This window comes from Bufo bufo, chromosome 6 (assembly GCF_905171765.1).
Source record: "Bufo bufo chromosome 6, aBufBuf1.1, whole genome shotgun sequence".
Taxonomy (NCBI): Eukaryota; Metazoa; Chordata; class Amphibia; order Anura; family Bufonidae; genus Bufo; species Bufo bufo.
In genome coordinates this window covers 345,338,918-345,360,310 of record NC_053394.1, presented here as the reverse complement: position 1 = coordinate 345,360,310, position 21,393 = coordinate 345,338,918, and the positions used below count along the sequence as shown (strand labels likewise).

The 21,393-nt window shown below is 44.4% G+C and overlaps 1 protein-coding gene across 1 annotated transcript in view; it reads left to right on the top strand.

Annotated features, from left to right (window-relative positions):
* Positions 1-18,031, top strand: part of LOC121004431 (mitochondrial tRNA methylthiotransferase CDK5RAP1-like) — a 51,965-nt gene extending 33,934 nt beyond the window's left edge. The window contains exons 4-5 of the mRNA XM_040436638.1: positions 14,952-15,092; positions 17,419-18,031. Coding sequence (XP_040292572.1) covers positions 14,952-15,092; positions 17,419-17,505 — 228 coding nt within the window. The 3' untranslated portion in view covers positions 17,506-18,031. The remainder of the gene's footprint in view (positions 1-14,951; positions 15,093-17,418) is intronic.
* The last annotated feature ends 3,362 nt before the right edge of the window (positions 18,032-21,393 follow it).

Sequence of the window (21,393 nt, the reverse complement as noted above, 5' to 3'; positions counted from 1 at the left end):
AGCAAACGTCTGGATGAGATTATCTCTGATGCTACAGTTGGTAAAAGTACCCATTTACCGCAGAACCGTGCACACTTCAATAGGTCAAAGAAGCGCAGAACTCTTTTTCAGCTCTTTCGGAGTTCTTCCAGCCCCAAGTGGCAGGGAGTGATCATTCCGGTTCCCACTCAAGACAGTTTCCGCGGGTTCTACTCCAATCTCTTTGTGGTCTCCAAAACGGAGGGTACGGTCCGTCCCATTCTAGACATTAAAGTCCTCAACCGCTTCCTTTGGCTCCGCCGCTTCCGGATGGAGCCCCTGAGATTGGATGCATACCTCAACCAGCCCCCGGAACCCCGCAGCCATGGCAAAAGCAGCGCTCATCCTCAACTGGGTGGAGAACCATGTTCCAGCTCTGATGCCAGTTCACATCCCTGGCGTTGACAACTGGATCGCCGACTTTCTCAGCCAAGAGCGCCTCGATCACGCCGAATGGGCTCTTCATCCGCAGATTTTTCTCGCAATCTGCGAGCGGTGGGGTCGGACGGATGTGAATCTAATGGCCTCCCACTTCAACTACAAGTTCAAGAACTTTGTTGCGAGATCCAAGGATGCTCTGGCGTTGGACGCCATAGTGAAGTCAGTTCACGTTTCCTTACGTGTTCCCTCCGCTTCCTCTCCTTCCACATCTTCTCAGAAAGATCAAGGTCTGCCAGTCATTCTCGTGGCACCGGAATGGCCACGCAGAGTGTGGCACACCTCCCTTGTCGCCCTCCTCGCCGACGAACCTTAGCATCTTCCCCTTCGGGAAGACCTCTTATCTGATCTATCACAGTGTCTGGAAAACTTACTTTGGTTGGTGCGAAAGCCATCAGCTGTCTCACATTCGTTTTTCTCTGTCATGGCTCTTGTCTTTTCTCCAATCGGGCATGGATTTGAGACTGGAACTCTTGAGGGTCAGGTTTCAGCTCTTAACCATTCTATTTCAGCGGAACCTGGCCTCACTTTCCGCAGTACGCACTTTTCGGCAGGGGGTTGCTTACGCAGCACCCACTTACCGCCCTCCTTCAAATCCTTGGGACTTTAATTTGGTGCTCAGCGCTCTCCAGTTAAACCTTTGCAACAGGTGCCTTTTCGTTTATTTTCCTCTAAGGTGGAGTTTTTAGTCGCAATCACCTCCATCTCAAGGGTGTCGGAACTCACGGCTTTTTCCTGTCGGTCTCCTTTCCTGATCGTTCATCAGGTCAAGTTGTTTCTTCACCCTGTTTAGTACTTCCTCCCGACGGTGGTATTGAATTTCCATCTCAATGAAGAGCCCTCCTTTTGTGCTTCCCCCTCCGATCCTCGTTAGCAGTCTCTTCATACTCTGGATTTGGTGCAAGCTGTTCGCATCTATTTATCGCAGACGTCCCCTTTTCAGTGGATGGATTACCTCTTTGTCATTCCTGATGGACCGAGACGAGGGTTGGCTGCGTCCAAAGATTCCATTTCCTGAGGGATTCGTTTGGCTATTGTGGAAACGTACTGTATCAGTCGGCGGCCTCTACCCTTCCACGTTACTGCTCGGGCTGTAGGGGCCTCTTGGGCAGTGCATCATGGGGCTTCGACCCTTCAGGTTTGCAAGGCGGCTACCTGGTCGTCTTTGCACACCTTTTCCAAGTTTTACAGAGTGCACACCTTCGCGTCTTCGGACGCTTCTCTTGGGCGGTTTTCTGATTGGCCTGGGGTTTTAGTTGTGACCCACCCCTGGAACTGCTCTGAAATGTCCCATGGTCAGCCTGTGCCCCCCAATAATATAGATGAGAAAATTAGATTTTTTTACTTACCGTAAAATCTGTTTCTCGCTCGTATCATTGGGGGACACAGGATCGTGGGTATAGCTGCTGCTGCCCCATTAGGCGACACTAGGCTAAAAATTGTTAGCTCCTCCCACCAGCTATACACCCTCCAGCTTGGAGAGAGTATATCAGTTTTTAGTTTAGTGTCTGTAGGAGGCAGACCTTTGCAGGGTCAATTCTGCTATATTTTTCCTTTTTTCCCCCATTTTTGCAGGAGGGGTAACAGGGCCACCTAGCCTCCCTGTTCCCCAGAGGACCATGGCCCGGGTCGGTCTCCCTCCCTGTCCAGCTCCCCCAAGAAGAAAAAGAGGACCAGGGCAGCCTAGCTCCCCTGCATCCCGCCAGCCAAGGGGTCACCTGGATCCAGCTCTCCCTCCAAGCCAGCTAACTGCCACTTCGGTGCCAGCAGCTGAAGAGGTGACCCTGCTGGCCCACTGAGGAAGGGTGGATAGAAGAGGAGGAACATAGGGTGAGTAGTCCAGATTAAGTGGATATTGCTATACTCCCCTCTATTGCCCCCAGCCCTCCCTCCCTTCCTTCCTTTTTAACCCGAGGCCCACCTGTCCTCACATGGAGCACTATTCCTCCAAGTGCTACAGTTTGACCCTGGGGAGGCAGCTCCGGCTGCCCGCCCCCTCTAATTTAGGCCCGGTCCCTATTCAGGCCTACCCCGGTCTGCAGCCTCCTGGGTCCCCACGCTCCTTAGTCAGCTCTATCGGCAGTCTACATTCCAGGAGTGGAGAATTGGATGGTGGACTTCCTCAGCCGGAAGACTGTGGACCTGGGCGAGTGGTCTCTGCACCCAGAAGTGTTCAACTCCATCTGTCTCCGTTGGGGCCATCCGGATGTGGATTTGATGGCATCCAGGATCAACCACAAGCTTCCCACCTTCATCTCGCAGACGAGATCTTTGGGCATGTGCAGTAGACGCAATGGTTCCCCATGGGACAGTTTTTCCCTCCTGTACGTCTTCCCCCTCCTACTCTCCTACCTGGCTCTGGGTCGCAAGGTCTTGTGGGCTGTGGTATGTTAGTCTCCTACGACTGTGACTTCCATGGGCGTGTGGTTTCTTCCCTCCCCGTGGACTGCTTTGGAATGTCCCACGGTCCTGTGTCCCCCAATAATAAGAGCGAGAAAATTTAGATTTTTGTGGACTCACCTGTAAAATCTCTTTCTCGCCGAGTTCATTGGAGGACACAGCTCCTACCCTTTGTTTGTTCTCCAATTTTGCCACAGGTGACGATGGTTGTTTGACTGGTGGGGTTCTCAGTTATGGGTTCAGACCCATGGTTCTTGTTCTGTTATTCCATTTCTAATTTCTTTTCCTCCTATTGCTTGTGCACAAACTGATATGCTGTCTCCAGGCTAGAGGGGGTATAGCCAACGGAAGGAGCTAATACTTTTTAGCTTAGTGTCCCCTCCTAGCGGCAGCAGCAACCCCTCCGGTCCTGTGTCCTACAATGAACTCGGCGAGAAAAAGATTTTACAGGTAAGTCTACAAAAATCTTGTTTTCTTTTCCGTTCATTGGGAGACACAGCTCCCTCCCGTTCTCTGGTTTTACAGGCCTACCTTGTGGCCTGGTTGATTCTTGGTTTGTTCAATGTTCTGTTTCACAGTTTTTTCTTGCTTCTCTTACTGCTTTTGCACTAACTGTTTTAGCTCAGTTCCTGTAGGAAGGGTATAGCTGAGGAAAGGAGCTCTCACTTTTGTGCTTAGTGTCCGCCTCCTAGTGGCAACAGCTATACCCATGGTCAGCCTGTGTCCCCCAATAAATGGAAGAGAAACAGATTTTACGGTAAGTACAAAAATCTAGTTTTTTTGTGGAACAACTCCTTTAACCCCTTAAGGACTCAGCCCTATTTCACCTTAAGGACTTGGCCATTTTTTGCAAATCTGACCAGTGTCACTTTAAGTGGTGATAACTTTAAAACGCTTTGACTTATCCAGGCCATTCTGAGATTGTTTTTTCGTCACATATTGTACCTCATGACACTGGTAAAATGAAGTAAAATTTTTTTATTTATTTATAAAAAAATACCAAATTTACCAGAAATTTGAAAAAAATTGCAAATTTCCAAGTTTCAATTTCTCTACTTTTATAATACATAGTAATACCTCCAAAAATAGTTATTACTTTAAATTCCCCATATGTCTACTTCATGTTTGGATAATTTTGGGAATTATATTTTATTTTTGGGGGATGTTACAAGGCTTAGAAATTTAGAAGCAAATCTTGAAATTTTTCAGAAATTTTCAAAAACCCAATTTTTAGGGATCAGTTCAGGTCTGAAGTCACTTTGCGAGGCTTACATAATAGAAACCACCCAAAACTGATTTTACAAACGTCGTTAACCCTTTAGGTGTTCCACAAGAATTAATGGAAAATAGAGATACAATTTAAAAATTTCACTTTTTTTTTGGCAGATTTTCCATTTTAATAATTTTTTTCCAGTTACAAAGCAAGGGTTAACAGCCAAACCAAACTCAATATTTATGGCCCTGATTCTGTAGTTTACAGAAACACCCCATATGTGGTCGTTAACCGCTGTTGGCACACGGCAGGACGCAGAAGGAAACTAATGCCATACGGTTTTTGGAAGGCAGATTTTGCTGGACTGGTTTTTTTGACACCATGTCCCATTTGAAGCCCCCCTGATGCACCCCTAGAGTAGAAACTCCAAAAAACTCCATTTTAGAAACTGCGGGATAGGGTGGCAGTTTTGTTGGTACTAGTTTAGGGTACATATGATTTTTGGTTGCTCTATATTACACTTTTTGTGAGGCAAGGTAACAAGAAATAGCTGTTTTGGCACCGTTTTTATTTTTTGTTATTTACAACATTCATCTGACAGGTTAGATCATGTGATATTTTTATAGACCAGATTGTCACGGATGCGGCGATACCGAATATGTATACTTTTTTTTTATTTATGTAAGTTTTACACAATGATTTCTTTTTTGAAACAAAAAAAAATAATCATGTTTTAGTGTTTCCAGAGTCTGAGAGCCATAACATTTTCAGTTTTTGGGCGATTACTTTGTGTAGGGTATGATTTTTGCGGGATGAGATGACGGTTTTATTGGCACTATTTTGGGGTGCATAAGACTTTTTGATCGCTTGCTATTACACTTTTTGTGGTGTAAGGTGACAAAAAATGGTTTATTTAGCACAGTTTTTATTTTTTATTTTTTACGGTGTTCATCTGAAGGGTTAGGTCATGTGATATGTTTATAGAGCCGGTCGATACGGACGCGGTGATGCCTAATATGTATACTTTTTTTTTCCCTCTATTTTTCACCAATTTCTTTTAACTTTATTTGGGGAAAATTACGTTTTTGTTTATTTTTACTTGAAACTTTTAATTTATGAGGGGGGAAACTTTATTTTTTCAACTTTTTTTTTACTTTATTTTTTGTTCCACTTTGGGACTTCAACTTTTGGGCGTCTAATCCCTTTTACAATGCATTCCAATACTTCTGTATTGGAATGCATTGGCTGTATGAGTAATACTGTGTGTATTACTCATACAGCTACCGGCCTGTGAGATCCAAGGGGCTGGATCTCACAGGCTCTTCACCGGAAGGCAGCGCGATGCCTTCCTTAGACATCGCGCTGCCTTCCATGCCATCGGGTCCCCCCTACAGCCACATGGGGACCCGATGTCGCCGCCACCGCAATAGGTAAAAGCCGCAGGTCTGAATTGACCTGCGGTTTGCGGCGATCGCCGACGCGGGGGGGTCACGGGACTCCCCCCGGCGTTGTGACAGGATGCCCGCTGAATGATTTCAGCAGACATCCTGTTGCGATTAACCCCCGCCGGGCGGCAATTGCGATTTAAACTTAGGACATACCGGTACGCCCTGAGTCCTTAAGGACTCGGGAAACAGGGCGTACCGGTACGCCCTAAGTCCTTAAGGGGTTAAGCAGAACGTTACAATACTGTGAAATAAATGTTTATGGTCTGTGTCACATGCCAGTATATGGAGCCCCCGATCAAGAGTTTTTTTTTTATAGAGAATTAGACAGAAAATTGTACTATAATTTGGTGTCCATCCCAGCCAATGCAGGATCAGGCGCCTAGGTGATGTAGACTCTGGTTCGCTTCTCTTTACATCAGTCGCACCTAGGATTGTGGGATGTAAGGAAGACATTTCTGGGTCCGCAGTGGAGATATCGGGAGCCCTGTTAGATACGTTGATTACACTCCAGGCTGTGCATGCTCGTCTTGACCGAAACTACACAATGTTTCCAGACTGCAACATTTTCCCTATACACAACACAATTATATTCCTTTAAACATAAAAACTACACTTTCAGAATGGAGTATATAGGACAAGATGGTGGAATCACTTGATTTCCTTCATATACTATAATTATGCATCCCTGTATTCATCAAGTAGGTGTCAATTTTGTTTGACCAAGAAATTTCCCTAAAAATTATTAATACACTATTCTCGCTTTACCATAAATGGAGATCATCTAGAGTGGGATGCCCCCCTGGACGCATCAGTGCACTGGTCAGTTCCATTTTGGGAGGAGTCTAGCTGTCCTTAAATGGGTTATCTATTTGATATTGATAGGTCATCAGTATCAGATCAGCGGGGACCAGGCACCCGGCACTACAGCAGATGAGCTGTTGGCCAAGGATGGTGCCTAATCACTCATGTAGCACTGCTGCCACTTCAAAGAGCTGATTGACAGTGGTCCCAATAGTCAGACCCTCACTTATCTGATATTGGGGACCTTTCCTAAAGGATAGGCCATCAATATCAAATTCCCTGAAAGTTCCTTTTAATAAAATCCGAAATTTTCTATTTTGAGTTTAAATCTGTGGGAACTAAGGATTCAAGTTCATTTATTTTCACTGACAAAATATGACATTGGGTGGGGACAGACACCATTGCACACTGGGTGCGTCAGTCACAGAGTTGACCACTTTGTGCACCATCGTATTGTAATTAATAGGATACAAGCACAATACTTGCTAGGTGGCATACAGTTGCTTGCATCTGCCCAATCCAGGTGGAGAGTATTCCTGCACAGCATAAAGCGATGTTTACTATACTGTATATACATTAGTGCTTTGTCTTCCATCTTTTGTTAATGTTTAGGTTCCAGCAGGAGATTAACCCCTAAAATCACAATTTTAATGATATACTTTAAAAAAGATCCCACATGGGCCTCCTATACCAAAACAAAAATACTTCAATTACTCTTACCGGTAATTTGTTTTCCATGAGCCCATGACAGCACCTGTGAGAGATCCTTCTCCTTCCGGACAGGAAACAGGAACTCCCCAGATCTTTAAATTGGTCCCGTGCCTTCCACCTTCAGTATTTGACAAGATTCCTGGGACCAGCAACACACCTATATATAGTGAAAACTAAAAACATAGGCGAGAAAAACATAATAGAAAAAAACTCTGTGCCAAATATATGCCAGGCATATCTCCTCTTTGGCACCATACCAAAGAGTAGATCTCTCTTTTTTCATCATTCTTTATGTATAAATAAAAAAATATATATATTTTTTTATATATTTTTTTTAATTAAGGGTGGGAATTATGTAGGTGCTGTCATGGGCTCATGGAAAACAAATTACCGGTAAGAGTAATTGAAGTATTTCCATTACGCCCCATGACAGCACCTGTGAGAGACTAGACTAGAAAACTATTAGGGAGGGACTACAGCCTGCAGCACCTTTCTCCCAAAAGACATATCCTGCACAGATGAAAGGTCCAACCTATAGTGCTTGTAAAACGTAGAGGGAGAACTCCACGTTGCAGCCCTACAGATCTGTTCGATGGTAGCGCACCCTTTTTCTGCCCAGGAAGAGGCTACTGCCCTGGTGGAATGGGCTGAAAAAACTGAAGGAACCTGACAATCTGATATTGAATATGCCAGACCTATCGCTCTCTTGATCCATCTGGCTAAGGTACGGCTTGTAACTTTCAAGCCCCTGTTCTGACTCTGAAAACTGAACAAAGAGTTGCGGGGTTTTTCTAAAGCCCTTCGTAGACTCTAAATATGCACAGACACACCTTCTAACATCTAAAGTATGAAAGGATCTTTCTCCTTCATTCTTTGGGTCCTGACAAAAGGAAGGGAGAACTATTTCCTGAGACTTATGGAATACCGACACTACTTTGGGCAGGAATGCAGGATCCGGTTTGAAAACAATTCTATCCTCCAGAATCTGAGTATATGGTGGGGAAGAGGACAAAGCGGATAGTTATCCTACTCGTCTGGCAGATGTAATGGCCACTAAAAATACGGTCTTATAGGACAGCATCTTTGAGGGGATGTCCCCCAGAGGTTCAAACGGAGCCTTGGTTAGAGCAGAAAGAACCAGGTTAAGGTCCCATGGGGCTGACTTAGATTTGACTATAGGACATAGTCTAGAGGATCCCTTAATGAACCTTTTGACCCAAGGATGAGTAGCCAATCGAAAATCAAACAGGACACTCAGTGCCGAGACCTGTACCTTGAGAGTGCTGGGTTTAAGCTTTTTATTAAGGCCTTCCTGTAAAAAGTTTAAAATTAACGGGATGTTGGGTGAGCTCAAGTCTAAGCCTGGACCTGCAAACCGAAGGAAGGTTTTCCATACTCAGATAGATTTCGGAGGTGACTTTTTTCCTACTAGCCAGGAGAGTCCCAATGACTTGTTCTGATAGGCCTCTAGACCTGAAGAATGTCCTCTCAAAATCCAAGCTGTCGGGTGGAGGTTCTTGACTTCCGGATGATGTAGAGGGCCCTGATATAATAGGTCCTGTCTTTCTGGAAGCACCCAGGGATCGGCTATTGATAGTCTCCTCAACCAAGCAAACTAAACTCTTTTTGGCCATAATGGTGCTATTAGTATCACTGTAGCCTGTTCCCTCCTGATCTTCTGGATCACTCTGGGCAATAGGGTGATGGGAGGGCAGGCATAGACTAGGCCCTTCAGATTTATCATCAGCCTGTTGGGCTTGGGGACCAGAAATAGGGTTGAATAAAAACCCTCTCCTTGTTCGTCCTTTGGGACTGGAACAAGGACTACCTTCTCCAGGAGGTTGTTTATTTCCTCCGAAGGTGCCACCTGTTTTTCGAGAATTTTGGTTTAATGAAGTAATTTTGAATGTCCTGGGTGGTAGTCTCTTGCAGTCTAGGCGATAGCCTTCCCTTATAACATCCTTTATCCAGGCGCTTGCGGTAATATTTCGCCAGGCCGGAAAAAATAAGGAAAGACGACCGCCTACTTGGGGTCTGGCGTCATTGTTGAGTGGAACTTGATGTTTGAGGTCTGGATTTAAACAGCACACCTTTGGATTTATCAGAACTCCACTCCCTCCTTATCTTTTGATCCCCAAAACCTTTCCTTCTTTCATTGATCCGAAATGGCTTCCCCTGTTTAGGAAAGGACGGTGCTGGAAATCCTTTCTTCTTATCAGATGCCTTATCTAAAATATCATCTAAGGCTGACCCAACCAAAAAAATCTCCTTGGCAAGGGAGGGCACAAAGCTTAGATTTTGAAGCTACATCGCCCTTCCACCCTTTAAACCATAACGACCTTCTGGCTGAATTGGACAATGCAGCCACCCTAGCGGAAAGCCTCAATGCGTCAGCAGAGGCATCAGAGATGAAATCCACTGCACTGGACATAGTTGGTATAGCCTCCAGCAGCTGATCCCTAGGAGTCTTGTTCTCTATATGAGACTCTAATTCCTCCAACCAGAGCTTTAATGACCTTGCCACCGAGGTAGTCGCTATATTTGGTTTAAAGGCAGAAGTGGAAGCTTCCCAATTCTTCCTTAAGTACGCATCAGCCCTTTTGTCCATGGGATCTGTAAGGGACCCTAAATCCTCAAACGGGAGAGCTGACTTCTTATTTATCTTAGCTACGGGAGAGTCTACCTTCGGTACCTCCTGCCAAGCTGATACTTCTTGATCGTCAAAGGGGTACTTTCTCCTGACCGCTCTAGGGATAAAGAATTTTTTATCGGGCTTCTCCCATTCGCGTTTAATCAGGTCCTTGATACAGTCCTGAATGGGGAACACCCTAGACTTTTTAGGCTTTAGGCTCTCAAACATTAGCTCTGGTCTAGACCTGGACTCCTTTTCTTCCTCAAGCTCCATCGTGGATCTAACCGCCTTCAATAGTAGATCTGTATTGTCCGCTCTAAATAACGGCTTCCCTGTCAAATCCTCAGAGGAGGAATCTGAGTCTGCAATAGCGCCCTCCTCAGACCCAGAGTCCATAGAATCCTCCACCATCGCCTTTTGGGCCCTCTTATGCCTGGATGAGCAGGGATTTTTTAAACTCCTCCACAGAAGAACGTACTTCATTTTTAACTAAATCTTGGATACTTTGCAATAAAGATGGCGACTCCTCTGCCACTAACTTATCCAGACATGGTTGACAACATGTTTTTGGGTAAGACGGATCCAACTTCGGGTTGCAAAATCCACACTCCTTAGCTCTTTTGTGGGAAGCTTTCTTTGGGGCTTCTTTAACCTGCATTTAACAAAACAGCCCAATCAGTCTAACCTGACCATAATAATAACTCCCCGAAGGGAGATGGTGGGGGTTAACCCCTCTTACCCCCAGGAGTACCATGCTTGGTTCCGAAAGCTGCTCCTGTCTGTCGGTGCGCTGTTGAACTTCCCCCTCTTCTTGCATGATAATGCTGCCTCAAGGGGGGCCAATGGAGGGCTGCAGGTGCCGCCTGGCGTCCGGTCCGGTCAGTATCTGCCTGCTGCTGCTCCCTCCACACTGGCTGGCCGGCGTTCCCTTTTTCAAATGGGCCGCGCAGCGCCCCCATGTTTAAGCTCCTCCCCTTCCGGCCGGTGGAACGCACGCGTCACTTCCGGTGCGACGCGCACACCCAGCTCAGCCAGCCTCAATGAGAGGAGAAGACGTACCTCCCCCCTCACGCCGCAACTTCGCCGGCAGGCAGGGTCACAAGGAAGCTACAGGATTCCCCCCATGGCACCGAAGAAGGGAAAAAACAGCAGACGCCGGGCTTCTCAGCGGCTCCTAGTGGAGACTTACGCCGACAGGTACCTCCACTAGGTTTCGCTTTAACCCTAGAGATCCTGCAGCCGAAAATAGACCTGGAAAGAAATCCTCCTGTCCCTGGACAGGAAACAGGAAAGAACTGAAGGTGGAAGGCACGGGACCAATTTAAAGATCTGGGAAGTTCCTGTTTCCTGTCCGGAAGGAGGAGGATCTCTCACAGGTGCTGTCATGGGGCGTAATGGAAAATTACATACAAGATAATTGACTGATAGTTAACATCCAGAAACTAAATGATATTACCTGGGGTGTGGGGATAATTTATCCCTATGTCTGCCCCTATTCTAAGACCTCAGCCCAGAGGAGCCTCCTGATGGTGGTGACCCCCTGTCCACGTTCCTAGACTAATGTCCCTAAACTGTCCCTACAGGGATAGGTACACACAAAAAAAAAAAAATCCTGGAGTGCCCCAGGTATGAGGTAAGGATAATAAGTTGCCTATCGTATAAAGCTTTACTGGATGTTACAAACAAGGTACTAACACACAAAAAGAGTCAGGGTTGATATGGTGGTCAAACACCTAACACAAACAAAGTGTAGATATAGTCAGGGTTGACAATATAGTCAGAGCACCTGAAATAACCTCAAGTCAGTGCTATGGGATCATCAGGAGGTAAAAATAATGAAGACACTAGTGGTCTATACAATGCTGGTGTAACACAATATATACTGGGTTATAGCCAGGTTACATAGCCAAATCATCGCTCTCCATATAATTTATACAGGGGGTGCCATTCTAGGGCCAATCAACATATAGCGTGGCACCGTTCCAGACCAGCCACACACCGCAGATATCATGTGCGGCTATAATCTAGGTGCTGTTGTCCAAGTCCAGGAGGCCAGATAAGGATGTGTTCCACGTCCTGTAGGACAAAATAGTCATATGCCCACATCAGTAACAACTTCCAACAGAGATATATCTTGAGCTCATTATGGTATAATGCACACTTACAGTTAGAAGATATAGTACACCCCAGTTAAAGGATATAATACACCAGGTAGTGTTCCTGTCCTGCTGTGAAAGGGTCTTAATAGACCCACACTATAATTGAGACAGGGTCGCCATCAGTACTTACAAAAAATTATTATATCCCTCCAATCAGGGGCTATGATAAATCCAACTTACGTCCTAAAGGCCTCCCTTCGTTCAGAGCTCCCCCTGGTAGGCAATATGCTGACTTACTGCAGGTGTATTTAAAGCGCTATCAATTCGCGCCATCCAAATTATTGGTTGGTAACAGTACATCCGGGACTGCCTCTCTTCCTGTTATTGGAACGCATATGCGGTCCATATAGAGAGACATGCCGATCCATTAATCATGCAGCCAGGATGTAAGTATCCCCCGTTTCCGGTCCTTGGAACGCACATGCGTTCCAGGAGACAGTTTCCGGTCCAACTTGGGTTCCTGTAGTACATCATACTGCTCCTCAGATAACTGGATGCAGTCATCCCCAGTTTCGGTCCTTTGGAACGCATATGTGTTCCATCAGGCGACCTCTAGATCCAGTGGACAAATATAGATCGAAACGTCCATCCGGTATAGAGAGACCTTCAGTTCCGGTCCGTGGAACGCATTGCGTTCCAATAAAGATGAAGAAGGTCACGGCACTCCAAAAGCTAGTTCAATGTTCTTTAATCCACCAAATATTCAGCAGCAACGTTTCGACAATAGTCTTTATCAAGCTACATACTATGTAGGTATGTAGCTTGATAAAGACTATTGTTGAAACGTTGCTGCTGAATATTTGGTGGATTAAAGAACATTGAACTAGCTTTTGGAGTGCCGTGACCTTCTTCATCTTTACTGGTATTTTGGGGGTCTCTGAGGCCGAGACCTGACGCCACGAGCACCGCCGCAAAGTCTCTTGAATGCTTTCAAGTAAGTGGTGCTGTCCTACCATCCATTTTTTGTTTGATACGCATTGCGTTCCAAGTCATACATCCGGTATACAGAGATCCCCCATTGATAAGTCCCGATCACAAGGCCCATACTTGATCCCAATAAAAAACGTAATTACAGGTATTTTAGTCTATATGCTCGATGCCACCAGGTTTTAATGATATATTTAAGCAAGTAAGCGATGTGGGGATATAATGTCAAGGGGAATGATGTACTGACCAATTATTTTAAATATAGATCGACAAAATGCATGATACAGAATCCCAGGGTGATTTAGATACATTTATACTGCAGTTAAGTCACAGCTATCCCCGAAAAAGGTATGTAATTTTCAAAATACGATCCACAGTCCGTGGTCGTCTCAAGACAGTGGCAAAATATAATGTCACTTATGTCCATTTCGATATAATAATTATTTCATGCTTCACGCATGAGGCCAATTTTCAAACACTATAAGAATCACCACAAAGCTAGGCCACCAGCCAAACAGAGATATCACAGGAATGGCCACGCTCATAAGAAACAGGAAAATGTCAGTCTTTCATTAATGCCCAAAGGGGCCTGAGATCTAAAGCGATGGATCCATGTACACTCTTTCTGTAGTATTTTCCTGTCCCAGTCCCCGTCCCTAGGTGACGGTTGGACCAATTCAAGAACAGAAAATTTAAGACACCCAGGGTTACCCCCATGAATTTCATAAACATGTGAGGCTACTGGGGTGTTATTCTTTTTTACATGCTCACATATTCTTCTCCGTACCTCTCTGATTGTCTTGCCTATGTAGTCCTCTTGGCAAGGACACTGTCAGATATATATTGCCCCCTTGCTGCGACAGTTACAGAAGTCCCTGTTACAGCGCTTTAAATACACCTGCAGTAAGTCAGCATATTGCCTTCCAGGGGGAGCTCTGAACGAAGGGAGGCCTTTAGGACGTAAGTTGGACTTATCATAGCCCCTGATTGGAGGGATATAATAATTTTTTGTAAGTACTTATGGTGACCCTGTCTCTCAATTATAGTGTGGGTCTATTAAGACCCTTTCACAGCAGGACAGGAACGCTACCTGGTGTATTATATCCTCTAACTGGGGTGTACTATATCCTCTAACTGTAAGTGTGCATTATACCATAATGAGCTCAAGATATATCTCTGTTGGAAGTTGTTACTGATGTGGGCATATGACTATTTTGTCCTACAGGACGTGGAACACATCCTTATCTGGCCTCCTGGACTTGGACAACAGCACCTAGATTATAGCCGCACATGATATCTGCGGTGTGTGGCTGGTCTGGAACGGTGCCACGCTATATGTTGATTGGCCCTAGAATGGCACCCCCTGTATAAATTATATGGAGAGCGATGATTTGGCTATGTAACCTGGCTATAACCCAGTATATATTGTGTTACACCAGCATTGTATAGACCACTAGTGTCTTCATTATTTTTACCTCCTGATGATCCCAAAGCACTGACTAGGGGGAACGCATCAAGGTTATTTCAGGTGCTCTGACTATATTGTCAACCCTGACTATCTATATCTACACTTTGTTTGTGTTAGGTGTTTGACCACCATATCAACCCTGACTCTTTTTGTGTGTTTGTACCTTGTTTATAACATCCAGTAAAGTTTTATACGATAGGCAACTTACCTCATACCTGGGGCACTCCAGGATTTAAAAAAAAAAATTTTGTGTACCTATCCCTGTAGGGACAATTTAGGGACATTAGTCTAGGAACGTGGACAGGGGGTCACCACCATCAGGAGTCTCCTCTGGGCTGAGGTCTTAGGACAGGGGCAGACATAGGGATAAATTCTCCCCACACCCCAGGTAATATCATTTAGTTTCTGGATGTTAACTATTAGTCAATTATCTTGTATGTAATTTTTTGTCTTGGTATAGGAGGCCCATGTGGGATCTTTTTTAAAGTATATCATTAAAATTGTGATTTTAGGGGTTAATCTTTTGCTGGAACCTAGATATATACTCTTTACCCCAATTATTCATTTATGCAAATAGATTTAGCTGGAACTAAGTTTTGTTAATGTTTGCTTTAAACTTGTATGGCAGGGGGGGGGGGAGGGGTGTGGTTGTTCCCTAGTACAGTATAGCTCACTAGAAATAAAGCTATAGAGATAGATTAATATTATATTCCCTTGTTATTTTATCTCTTTTTAGGCAAGTAAGCGTTCAGCCTCAGACCTGTGTGGAAGGAATGATGGAAACACTAAAGTGATTTTCCCTGATCTTCCCATGGCAAGCAATTCATTATCGGAGAGCGAAGTCCGAGCCAGACCAGGGGACTATGTGTTAGTGAAGGTAAGGCCTCTTTCACACGACAGTATGGCTTTTTCAGTGTTTTGCGGTCCGTTTTAAACGGATCCGTTGTTCCGTTTTTTGTTTCCCTTGTGTTTCCGTTTCCGTTCCGTTTTTCCGTTCCGTTTTTCCGTATGGCAAATACAGTATACAGTAATTTCATAGAAAAAATTGGGCTGGGCATAACATTTTCAATAGATGAATCCGCAAAAAAACGGAACGGATACGGAAGACATACGGATGCACTTCCGTATGCATTCCGTTTTTTTGCGGACCCATAGACTTTAATGGAGCCACGGAACGTGATTTGCGGCCAAATATAGGACATGTTCTATGTTAAAACGGAACGGAAAAACGGAAACGGAATGCATACGGAGTACATTCCGTTTTTTTTGCGGAACCATTGAAATCAATGGTTCCGTATACGGACCGTATACGGACCGCAAAAAACGGCCCGTAAACGGGGGGAAAAAAACGGTCATGTGAAAGAGGCCTAAACCTGTTGATTTTTGAGAAGCTGAGAATATTTTATCTTTATACCTTCTGCTATCAGGTTTGACCATTGTGTTCTGGTACCTCTGTCTAGATATAGTGTCCTGGAATGTCTTCTATCAGCTTGCTTGGGATCCTCTGCTTTATACACTGCGTGCAGAATTATTAGGCAAATGAGTATTTTGACCACATCATCCTCTTTATGCATGTTGTCTTACTCCAAGCTGTATAGGCTCGAAAGCCTACTACCAATTAAGCATATTAGGTGATGTGCATCTCTGTAATGAGAAGGGGTGTGGTCTAATGACATCAACACCCTATATTAGGTGTGCATAATTATTAGGCAACTTCCTTTCCTTTGACAAAATGGGTCAAAAGAAGGACTTGACAGGCTCAGAAAAGTCAAAAATAGTGAGATATCTTGCAGAGGGATGCAGCACTCTTAAAATTGCAAAGCTTCTAAAGCGTGATCATCGAACAATCAAGCGTTTCATTCAAAATAGTCAACAGGGTCGCAAGAAGCGTGTGGAAAAACCAAGGCGCAAAATAACTGCCCATGAACTGAGAAAAGTCAAGCGTGCAGCTGCCAAGATGCCACTTGCCACCAGTTTGGCCATATTTCAGAGCTGCAACATCACTGGAGTGCCCAAAAGCACAAGGTGTGCAATACTCAGAGACATGGCCAAGGTAAGAAAGGCTGAAAGACGACCACCACTGAACAAGACACACAAGCTGAAACGTCAAGACTGGGCCAAGAAATATCTCAAGACTGATTTTTCTATGGTTTTATGGACTGATGAAATGAGAGTGAGTCTTGATGGGCCCGTGGCTGGATTGGTAAAGGGCAGAGAGCTCCAGTCCGACTCAGACGCCAGCAAGGTGGAGGTGGAGTACTGGTTTGGGCTGGTATCATCAAAGATGAGCTTGTGGGGCCTTTTCGGGTTGAGGATGGAGTCAAGCTCAACTCCCAGTCCTACTGCCAGTTTCTGGAAGACACCTTCTTCAAGCAGTGGTACAGGAAGAAGTCTGCATCCTTCAAGAAAAACATGATTTTCATGCAGGACAATGCTCCATCACACGCGTCCAAGTACTCCACAGCGTGGCTGGCAAGAAAGGGTATAAAAGAAGAAAATCTAATGACATGGCCTCCTTGTTCACCTGATCTGAACCCCATTGAGAACCTGTGGTCCATCATCAAATGTGAGATTTACAAGGAGGGAAAACAGTACACCTCTCTGAACAGTGTCTGGGAGGCTGTGGTTGCTGCTGCACGCAATGTTGATGGTGAACAGATCAAAACACTGACAGAATCCATGGATGGCAGGCTTTTGAGTGTCCTTGCAAAGAAAGGTGGCTATATTGGTCACTGATTTGTTTTTGTTTTGTTTTTGAATGTCAGAAATGTATATTTGTGAATGTTGAGATGTTATATTGGTTTCACTGGTAAAAATAAATAATTGAAATGGGTATATATTTGTTTTTTGTTAAGTTGCCTAATAATTATGCACAGTAATAGTCACCTGCACACACAGATATCCCCCTAAAATAGCTAAAACTAAAAACAAACTAAAAACTACTTCCAAAAATATTCAGCTTTGATATTAATGAGTTTTTTGGGTTCATTGAGAACATGGTTGTTGTTCAATAATAAAACTAATCCTCAAAAATACAACTTGCCTAATAATTCTGCACTCCCTGTACAGTATAATGTAGATTTGTAACCCCATTACTCAGATTTTCACCAGAGAAGCAAGCAAAGACACTTCTGTAAAAAATAGATGTTTGTATATTTCCCTGGCTTTCTTCATGATGTACATCTTTGTTTAATATGTTACAGATCCTTTCATCTAGCTCCCAAAGCTTAAGAGGAAGACTACTTGGTCTAACTAGCCTTCAGTCATCACAGGCCTATTCCTGGCCTTAGTGCTGGGACTCCAAATGAATATTTATTGGTTTTCTATATTCAGTAGTATTGTTGTCCAGCACACATTAAACACCTCATACTATACATACTTTTGTAAGAAGATCATAATACTTTTAATACTGTCTAGCTGTTCTGGAAAAGTTTACTAATGAGTCTAAAACTCACGATACACATTCGATTATCGTTATCCGAACCCATCAACTTAATATGTATGTGGACCTTCTGACTCTCCCCTGACTGATGATATCTGGGGAAAGAAGGATTGGGCAACTTGAATTTCAACATCTGATCCCGGTGTTCTAGCAGAAGAGAAGCTGCCACCAGAGGTGTCTGGTAGTGTCTTTCTACTATTTTGCCATTGAAAACACATGCATGCTCAGCCCAACTGAATGTTACCAGCTTGTAGAAGTAGATTGAATTATTTGTATTTTGAAAGAACACAGCCTTTCCGTGACCATAGCATCTGTGCGCGTGAAACACCGGAAGCGCGCATTTCCTTTGATGCTGCCCCATGCGTCTCTGGAGCATAGTATTTCCTATGGAGCCCTTGCCTGTAATAGGGCTCCATAGGAAACTAGCATTGGAATCTATGAAAAAATTGCTAGTGCATTGGGGTCTATGAGAATAGCAATCTAATCATTGATTGTTATAGTTCCCTATGGAAACTATAAAAAAAAAAAAGTGTAAAAAAAATAAATAAAATAATAATATTCTAATCACCCTTCTTTTCCCAAAATAAAAAAAAAATAACTAAGAAAATTAAAATACACATCATGGGTGTCGCCATGTGCGGAAAAAAAATGTGTAAAATGTAAAAATGTATTCCCTGTACGGTAAACAGCATGATGGAAAAAAGTGTCAAAATGGCCGATTCGCTGATTTTGGTCGCTTCATTTTCTACAAAAAAAAAAGTTAAATGAAAAGTGATCAAGTCATACACACCCCAGAATTGGATCATTGAAAAGTTCAGATCGCCCCACAAGAAATGATCCCCCACCCAGCTCCATACACATAATTACAAAAAAGATATAGGGGTTAAAATATGGCAACGAAAAAATAAAACATTTTTTTTCCGACCCACTTTTTTATTTTATCACTATCAAAAGGCAAGAAAAACTATACATTTTAAGGTATCGCCGGATTTTTTTTTTTTTTTGCAATTTCACCCCATTTGGATTTTTTTTTTTTTCCACTTCCCACTACATCATATGCAATATTAAATGGTGATTTTGGAAAGTACAACTTGTCCTGCAAAAAAACAAGCCCTCATATGGCTATGTGAACAGAAATAAAAAAAGTTCTCTGAGAAGGCAGGGAGCGCAAAAGGAAAAACGCAAAAAAAAACAAAAAACTTGGGGTAGAAAGGGTTAAAGGGAATCTGTCATGTCATTTTCACCTATATAACTATTGATTGCAAACACATTTCAGACATTCTTCTTAAAACTAGGAAAAGACAGGCACAGGACGCCAATACTTGCATTGCAGTAATTTATTGATAAGGATTCTCTGTAGATTATAAGGTTTAGGGAGCGTGTACAAGCCTTGTGCTGATTAGTTACTCAGAAATGTCTGTGCGAGCAAGAAAGAGGAAGGACCGTTTGGAAGATTGTGTACATCACAAGAGCATTTTGCATCAAATCAGCCCTGTCATCCTTGTATATTGGTCCTGGTGGTTTATGAAAAACTGAAAAGGCACTGATCCTATATAAAAACAAAAACAGAAAAAAGATCAATCAAGATAATACTTTTAAAACAGCAAGTAAACCATGTGCAGGTATATCATATCAGCTGTATACACAGTGGTCAATGAAAAGTGGGACTGTTTCCTGTATTGAGCCCATTGATTGTTGGGATGCTGGCTCTAATGGCCTTTATACACATTACCAGTGTCGGACTGGGGTACCTAGGGCCCACCAATAAAATTTATTTTGAGGGCCCACCGTACGGATACATTCAAATATAATAAATAATCTAACAAGTTTTTTTATATGAACATAGGCTGGTTGAGGTTCTGTACATTGAATATATGTATGTAGTGCAGTAAATCTAATGTGTTAGGTGCCACTTGTGCAGGGGGTGGGAGACTAGGGGCCCACCGGGGGATTCCCCTGTGGGCCAGCCCAAACCTGTACATTGCACATACTTTGTCGGTCAAACCCACTGTAGTCTGTGGAACTCGTTGACGGTTGATTGTGTATGTGGAGCTCCTGGCTCTCCCTCGTCAGATGATGTTAGAGGAGAGATCAGCCGCATCAAGTTCAATACAGAATCCTTTTGTTCTCCAGTTTTCTTTTGCACCAGTTTTGATAAGTATTAAGGCCGATTAATTGGCCTGCATTTGTGGGAGGGGCGCCCTGCCCTATATCTAGGACGCACCTTTCTCCAGAGGGGACGGACGGCAGCAGTGTTCCTGTTACAGCCGGCGGCGTCAGCATCTCCTAGGCGACAGAGCGTCACTTCCGGTCGGCGCTTCCTCCTGCAGTCCGGCGTCCTGTTCCTCCTCGTGCGGCTGCCTCAGCGCAGTGTCGGCTCCTTAGTCCGGTCGGTGGGGTCGGTCCCTCTAAGGTATGAGAGGGACATCCCCACACCGGAACGGCAGTCTGGCAGCACGCCCCGCTCCCACGTGACTTGCACGCAGGTAGCAGGAGTCAGCGGGACTCCGTTCGTATATTTGCTGGGGCAACTCGCATTAGGCTCTATCTTTCTGCATTGGGGGAGGCTTGTTAGGTAGTAAGGACGGGGGGAGGGGGGGGAATGTCAATGAGAAGGCTAGTCTTTGAGGGCGGAGTTTCAATCTGCCTGATTAATCACAGCCTAGCTGTTTTAACTTTTCTGTCAAGACGAATTTTGTATATTCACCATGACTGTTATATGGGGGGCAAAGTCTGGCACGGGCCGCCGTGCTGTCAGTTAGGTAGGGGGTTAATGCCATACAGCGTGATGGTGATGAGTTGTTGGGGGTAGTACCCCCAGTAGCAGGCGCCCCTAGACGTAGGCCAGCAGGGGCACGCCAGACCCTTCACATTGTATGGCATTTTATTTCATTGTTCTGTTTCAGATGGGCAGGTTTCTCACTTGCCTGTCTTCATACACTTGTCGCAATTTGCTTGTTACGTAGATAGCTGTGTTTTGTTTTGGCATATGCACGTCAGCCGTTCAGCCAACTCCGTGAGAACCCCGGCAATCTGACAATCGTGTCTCGTCACCCAGCTTCGGACCACCTGAACGCAGGCGCAAGCGTTGTTAAAAAAAAAAAAAAAAAAAAAAACTTATTCTGCTTAATTCGTGCAAACAGGTCTATTTCCACGGTTGCTTCCTTGTGTTCTTCTCATATCAGCATCGTGTCCGGTTTCCGGTAAGGTCCTCCTTCTTTGTCTCTAATTTATTCTCCACTGTCACATGTCTCCTCTTTCTCCGTACCTGTCAGGTGGTCACCAGGGTCAGTTACCTTTGCATGATGGTTTCTGCAGTGGCGGTGGTGGTGTCAAGGCACGGGTGGTAGTCAAATTGTTGCTAAACAGTGGTAGTGACGGTCCGTCTTTTGCTTGCTTTACAGTCACAGAGAGCATGTCAGCTAGGTTGCCGGAAGACAAGTTGGTTAGGGTCCGCGCAGTCATTCACAGTTTCGTCACTGGTAGGGTCACCACCAAGGTGGAACTGCAGTCGTTGTAAGGCATGTAAATTTTGCGATGCGCGTCATTCCTCAGGGTAGGTTTTCGTACCACTCCCACTGTCATAGCTATTATCCAGCCGTGTCTCAGTTATTCCCACTGTCATAGATATTATCCAGCCGTGTCTCAGTTATTCCCACTGTCATAGCTATTATCCAGCCGTGTCTCAGTTATTCCCACTGTCATAGCTATCATCCAGCCATGTCTCAGTTATTCC